The following is a 7,500-nucleotide window of genomic DNA, read 5'->3' as shown; positions in this document are numbered from 1 at the left end:
ATTTGTTTGCTCTCTCTCTCTCTCTCTCTCTCTCTCTCTCTCTCTCTCTCTCTCTCTCTCTCTCTCTCTCTCTCTCTCTCTCTCTCTCTCTCGCTCTCTCATTTATCCACGTAAAAAGGTGACTTTTTTTTTTTTTTACTATATCTAGTATCTATATATATTTTGTTTAACAAGAGGTATAAGCATCCTGACCAATGTGTTGTTCTCTCCTCCAACAGTGATGGCGGCCGGGATGGTGCTGTTGGTGATGGCCGAAGGCAGCGCCCTCCGCGAGCCGCTCCTTCAGCCGCTGGCCGGGAACGAGCTGCACCTCGCCCACCGCTCGCCGCTCCCTCTGGAGAACGGCATCAACGACGACCACCCCAACGCCAAGTTCTTCCAGGATATGGTCGACCGGAACCACGAGCTCACGGCCGTCGAGTCGCACATGACGGACCCTGGTATCTCCGAGCCGAGGGCTGAGGTCAGCCAGGGGTCAGGGCTCCCGCAGGCTCACGAGACGCCCGAGACTGTGAAGGCCGTGAGTGAGGGGGCGATCTCGACCTTCCCTCGCCCTCAGACGAAGAAGGTCATCGCCCTCCTGCTGCCCAGGAAGGCCGTCAGCGCCGCCAACAAGCCGCACAGCCGCCAGAAGCGTTTCCTCTCCAAGGTGGGCAAGCTGAGGACCATCGTCGTGCCCCTGAGCATCTTCAACTTCCTCGGGTTCCTGCCGATGCGCGTCCCCGGCCTGCCCTACCACGACGAGCTGCCTCCTCCCGACTACACCTACTACAACACCATCCATGAACTCCCCCAAAAGAGATACAAATACTTCCAGAAATATTATTAATCGTTATGCCATTTGCTGTGTAAATAGTCCCCTTTCACTTGTTGTTAACCTGGATAAAGTATAGCTATAGAGGAGTGTATGATATAATCTGCAAGAAAGACATTTAATGATGAGAGGACGAGGAAATCTAAACGAGCTTCGACTGACACTGAAAGATGCAACTAATAAACGGAATCCGGAAGGGAAATGCAGTGATCAAAAGTTCTTGCGCTTCCAGTTAACAATTGTTTCGTTGGGTCTGCAGATGCTCAGTAAAGCAAGAATAACGAACTCAGTGACATAAGAAATATTATAAACAGAAGAAGTGAAGATACTAATTTATTACCCCATCACGATAGCGACCAAGTCGTTCATCGTCTTTACAAATATCTGACGAGATAAAACTGTAGTCTTTTAACTACTTCATAAACCCAAAATTACTGCACCAATGGCTAAAGCTTAATCTACAAAATCTCTCTCTGATTTTACCCTTTTCGAACTGTTTGAAGATCATGGAGCTAGTGTTTCCTTCAGGAACCAGAAAAAAATACATTTCATAAACTGAAAAAAAAACTAATGACTCTAAATAAACTGAAGAAACAAGTGTGATGCTGAGAAACAAAATATTAACTCCGAAGACAATGGAAATGATATAGTGTCCCCCTGATACGAGAGGTAAGAGAACCATTTTCTTTGTAAGCGGGAAGGGGTAAACTTGTATATATCGAATATATCTGAATTATAGTTTGTATTTATTTATTAAGCTGATTTTAAGTCGGCAAGGCAGGTATAAATATACTGAGGATAATGCTAACCACTTTGTTATTGTCACATTAACATTATTATTAACATCATTACTGTTCTCACCATTATTATAATCACCATTACTACTACCACTACTACTACTACTACTACTACTACTACTACTACTACTACTGCTGCTGCTGCTGCTGCTGCTGCTACTACTACTACTACTACTACTACTACTATTACTACTACTACTACTACTACTACTACTACTACTACTACTACTACTACTACTACTATCACCATCACCATTGCTACTACTACTCTTACAATTATCATTATCCCCATTATTAATATTATCAGTAGCAGCAGTAGCAATCTTATCATTATTTTTATTAATGACAGTAGTAGTAGTATCATTACTATCATAATTTGTTCATTTTATTTATATAATAGCTTTTTGTTGTTGCTGTGGGTGTCGGTGTTGCTACTACAGCTACTAGTAAAGGTGATGATAATGACAATAATTACTGTATAATTTTATCATTACTATTAGTATGGTTATAATTTTATCGTCATTTTAATACATTCTCATAATAAAATTATCACTACCATCAACATCACTACAATTGTGGATTTCATTATTGACACCATCACCATACCATCACTGATATCATAGTATTAATAATATTATAGCATTTAGATGTATGTTTCTTATAACTACAGTTTGAAGAATCAATATTATCATCTGTATGTTCCGTTGGTATATTAACTTAGGGCAAAGTACATAAATAAAGTAAAATCGTTAAACGCAGACTATAATTAATGCTTTAAGCAAAAAAATAAAAATATAAAATAATCGTTGCTTATTTCGCAAATTTCTGAACGCAAACACTTCCGCTTTGAGTACCGTTCATTAAGTAATCAAACGCGAGGGCGAAATCAGGTGAGGTCAGTTTAGTAAAGAGTTTTTTTTTTTTTTTTTTTTTTTTTTTAATAAAATGGCGTTCCTTGGTCGTGTTTCGTTAACGTTTTGTTTTTGACACTCGCCATTTGGTTAGTCTTCATCCCATTCTATTATAACAGAATAAAATCAATACTTTCCAAAATTATGAAAGTAGGTGTATTAACATCATAGATTATAGTAACGGTGATAACATTACAAGACCACAACTATGAGAGCATAAAATCACACACTAATCCAGCGAAAAAAAAAAAAAAAAAAATACGACTACAGAAATATGATGGTAATATATCCATACACAAAGCTCCCTCGGGATTGCTCACCCTCGTTCGCTTGTTGGTCATAATTGGTATTGATTCTTGGCAGCCGTTGATTACCCAGCAGTTTAGACCCCGTTGGGTGTGAGTCACACTTTACCCTCCTTTTGCTCCCCCCCCCCCCCCCCGTCCCCCTATCCTCTCATGCTGTTTTTTCTCACCTTTTTCCCTTTCCATATTACCTTTTTCTCGATTCCTCTTCCTTTCCCATCCCCCTTTATACTCACTTTTCTCCCCCCTTCCCTCTTACACTACCCCCCCTCCCCAACGTACTAACTTCCCACTCCCTCATATTGTCTTTTCTCACTCCCGCCTCATAGTACCTTTTCTCCCCTCCCCCCTCATACTATATCCCTCCCTCCACTCCTCTCATACTAAATTGTCTTCCCTCTCCTCCCCCCCACACATAAATCCCCCCCCCCCTCTCTCCCCTTCCCTTCACTATTCTCCCACTCTCTCCTACCTGTAAAGTACGTAGGTAGTCGTGTATAATTTGTTAAAATAATGATAGTTTTGTTAGCGAGGCAGTCGTGTGTGTGATTTGCTAGCCAGGTAATGGTTTTGTTAGCTAGATGATTGGTATGATTGGTAATGACGGTAGAAAAAGAAGGGTTTGGGTAATAATGATGTTTTTTTTTCCCTGTGATTCTTTTATATCACGATTTTATCATTATTTCCACTTCTTTGTTATCATTGTTATTCTTGTTATTATCATCATTATCATCATCATCAAACATCAATATTAGTATTGTTTTATTATTATTATTATTATTATTATTATTATTATCACTACTATTATTATTGTTGTTATTATAAGTAATATTTCATTATTATCATTCAATATTATTATCATCATTAATCATCGTCAACATCATTATTGCTGATATTTGACATTACATTTATAGGTCATTATCATTATCATCATCACTGTCCTCATCATTATATCATCATCGCTTTTATTGCTGTTTGTTATTGTCATTATTCCTTCTATGATTGTTATGGTAGTATCATTATCATTGGTAGTAGAAGTAGTAATAGTATAATGATGAAAAGTATCATTATTATTATTGTTATTACTATTATTTTATCATGGTAATTATTACCATCATTATCATTATCAGTGTCATGAACTTTATCAGTATTATTATTACCGTCATAATGTCATTAGTAGTAGTAGTAGTAGTGTCAGAATCATTAATATTAGTAGCAACAGCAATAATTGCATTAATACTATCAGTAATATATTGTTATGCTATCATCATCATATCATTAACCATTACCATTATCATTTGCATATTACCTGCAATATCTAATCCGATATATAAAGGAGAGGCATGATTAATACCTCGCTTACCCTTATCAATCTTTCACGATAACGAGTGCATACCGGAATCATGACGGAAGAACGAGACGTATCGATTCACCGTAATTTCTTCCTTTGTATTCCGTGACCTCCGCGTGACCTCTGGGAAGTACTTCCGGGTCAGGGTGCTGCGTGCCAAGAACGAGAGGCAAAAAGACAAAAAAAGATGGAAAGAGAGAGAGAGAGAGAGAGAGAAAGAAGAGAAGAAGAAAATAGTGTTGGTCATGCATTTAATGAGGTAATTTGGATGAGGATAGTGCGCGTGATATGAAACTTTATTCGTGCGTGTTGTTGTTGGCGCTTTTCGAGTTCAAGTTTTTGAGATTCTGAGTCAGTTGTGGTTGTCAGATGAAATTTGGAATGGTGTTGCTAAATATTATTGTTACTTTTTGTCTTGCATTACTTTGAAGTCTTAATTTTATTACCCTGATAATCATCACTATTATCAATGTTATTATTATCATTATTTTTGTGTTTTTTATTATCATTGTCATTATGGTTACTACTTTTATTTTCATTGTCAATATCGTCACTACTTTTATAATCACTATCATTATCATTACTACTTTAATCATCATCATAATCATCATCATCATCACCGTCATCATCATAATTATACCCTCACTATCAGCGTCATTATCATTATTACATTTTATGCAAAATAACTTGTATTTTTGGTTATTAAGAAAGTCATTTTTGCCGCACCTTTGATTCACTAATTGGTATATCATATAATCGATAGAAAACAATTATCCTCTTTGCTCTAGATGTTATCGCAGATCACAGATAAGAATGCAGCAGGGTTGAGAGATCTCTGTGCGTGTTAGTTCACTCCATTGCAATGATATCGTAGCTTCTCGATAAGAGCAAGTATATTCTCCCTCTCCCTTCCCCCCTGGCCCTGATCTCAAGCCCCAGCCCGCCAGCCTTTGTCCCACCCTTTCTTTACCTTAACTCCACTCCTGCACTCTATTCAACTCCATTTCTAGCCTTATCCCATTCCCACTAACAGGTCCACGGATGCTGTCTCGTTTTAAAAGCTCTGATACTTTACCCTCAGTTCTACTAATAAAACGCATTCATACTATCATATTTTACCGACAGCACCACTCCTACTCCCACACTTGACCCTCAACTCCACTTCCTTGTCCTATTCTCACTGCCTTACTTTATCACCAACTCCCACTCTCACACTTTACCCCAACTCCTCTTCCACAGCCCAATCCCACTGCCTCGCTGAACCCCACCTCCACTCCCCCACTTCACCCCCGTCACTGACCCCACCTCCAGTCCCACAGCCCAATCCCACTGCCTCACCGAACCCCACCTCCACTCCCCCACTTCACCCCCGCCCTGGGCCCCACAACCGCCCTCCCCTTCTCCCTCCTCCCTTCCTTCATTGCGCCGCTTGCCGAGGTACCCAGCCACGAGGGCGCGCGAGAGGTATGCGCTGATCGATGACAGTGTTTATTTCCTCGTCTTTCACTTACGGACGAAATCGCCACTGAAGAAATTATTCACCGGTGACCTCGATCGGCCTTTGCTCGCTCCCCCCCACCTTCATAAGTGACCTAGAAAGCTTGGGAATGCGTCACGCGCGTCATAGCTGAAGGCGAAGTCAGAGTCAAAGGCGCTTTTCGATTATTTGTTTACAACATGGCGAAATCCGAACAGAGGTGTCTTCCGTGACACACTTTGGTAGGGTTCGGACAGAGGCTTTCTTTATCGTTCTGCATTTTTTCTTTTTATATAATGCATTCGTGGATAGTCGATAAATATCTCTCTTCGGGTTACTGACTCTTATGGTTCAGGCGTTAGGTATTGAACGTAATTGATTTTATGTTTGCACATGCATATTTGCGTGAATTCCAGTCTTATCCGGTTAAGGTGAAAGCAAAGGAAAGGAAAATAAGGTACATGTACTGCGCAAATTTCTCAATGTCGGCTCAAACTGTGGCGGATGTCATTATACGCCGTGTTCGCGTGTGCATTTAATTTGGCAAAAGATGGATCCGCAATTTGCATGGAGGTTCTTTCTTTGGTGCTTAGAAGTGCACTGTCATTGCTCATCCGTCCACGCTAATCATCCTAAACTACCAAGTTTTATCCAGCTTAACTGTGGGTGTTTACAGAGCACGTGGAGCCTGACAGTACCTCCGACATCGATCTCAGAAAATGGATTTTCTACACTTTTTGTCAAGATTAGTGTTCACTTTGGGAATGTTGTGCGCAAAATTGGCTTTCTTTAGGATAATGAATATAATATTCCTCGAATTGAATTGTGTGTCTGTTTCTCTTCTCAGTTGTAATATTGTAACGCTGGAATGAAAGTAGGTCGAGTACTATATTTTTTTCAATTTTATTTATATTCTCTCTTTCGTAGAGTACTTCGATCTTCCAAGTATTTAATTTCAATAAAGGAAAAGGTCTTGATTAAACGATGCAAATATTGATTATGACATCCCCCTCTCTTCCCCTTTCGTTTCCTCCCCTCGCTTTTCACCCCCCCCCCATTTACCTTCCCCTTTGTTCCTATATTCTATCATGATCGATATTTATACTCTGTCCGAATAGTTTCATTGTGCGACAGACAACATCCAATCAATAACCAGCCACAACCTGAATGTTCCAGAAACTACAGGTTGAATCATGCGCTCATCAAAGATTTAGTCGCTGGCTACGCGGGAACAAAGGCCTGAAGACGCTCACATGCGGCGACTGCATAGTTGGGTTTCGCTGGCTTTCGCTCTCTTATATGTGTGTGTGTGCGTGCGTGCGTGCGTGTGTGTGTGTGTGTGTGTGTGTGTGTGTGTGTGTGTGTGTGTGTGTGTGTGTGTGTGTGTGAATGGTGAAAACACTCTACCGTGTTGATACTATGATAGAAAAAAACACAATGTAAAACTACGTTTATTGAAAGTGACAGTTTCGGAATCCACCTGGATTCCATTCTCAGGTACTACAATATATATATATATATATATATATGCACATACACGCACACACACACACACACACACACATATAGGGAGAGGGGGAGAGAGAGAGAGAGAGAGAGAGAGACTACATACTAATTTTAATATATACACAGATAGATACCCCCCCCCCCCCAAAAAAAAAAAAAAAAAAAAAAAAAAAAAAAACACGCCATCTGTCCACGTATTCCCTAGATAGTCACGTACACTCAGGGAGATGTACATTCATGTGCGTATTTATCGCGTACACGGCTAACTCCGGAACCCTAAATCGCCAAAATTTACCGGATTGAGGTGAACGAAAACATCGGATTAAACAAGACCTGTTT

The 7,500-nt window shown here is 40.0% G+C and overlaps 1 protein-coding gene across 4 annotated transcripts in view; it reads left to right on the top strand.

The window, feature by feature from the left end:
- LOC125036272 overlaps nt 1-7,500 on the top strand; it is a 72,297-nt gene that overhangs the window by 51,827 nt on the left and 12,970 nt on the right. For 3 of the 4 annotated variants that reach the window (XM_047628766.1, XM_047628765.1, XM_047628767.1), the window contains exon 3: nt 219-1,483. In XM_047628766.1, coding sequence (XP_047484722.1) covers nt 219-829 — 611 coding nt within the window. In that variant the 3' untranslated portion in view covers nt 830-1,483. Of the gene's footprint in view, nt 1-218; nt 1,484-7,500 lie in introns of those variants that run through there. The other variant, XM_047628764.1, reaches the window with a different exon arrangement.

This window comes from Penaeus chinensis, chromosome 20, assembly GCF_019202785.1.
Source record: "Penaeus chinensis breed Huanghai No. 1 chromosome 20, ASM1920278v2, whole genome shotgun sequence".
NCBI classification, from domain to species: domain Eukaryota; kingdom Metazoa; phylum Arthropoda; class Malacostraca; order Decapoda; family Penaeidae; genus Penaeus; species Penaeus chinensis.
The sequence above is the reverse complement of the archived record's forward strand: the minus strand, read 5'-3'. Positions and strand labels throughout refer to the sequence as shown.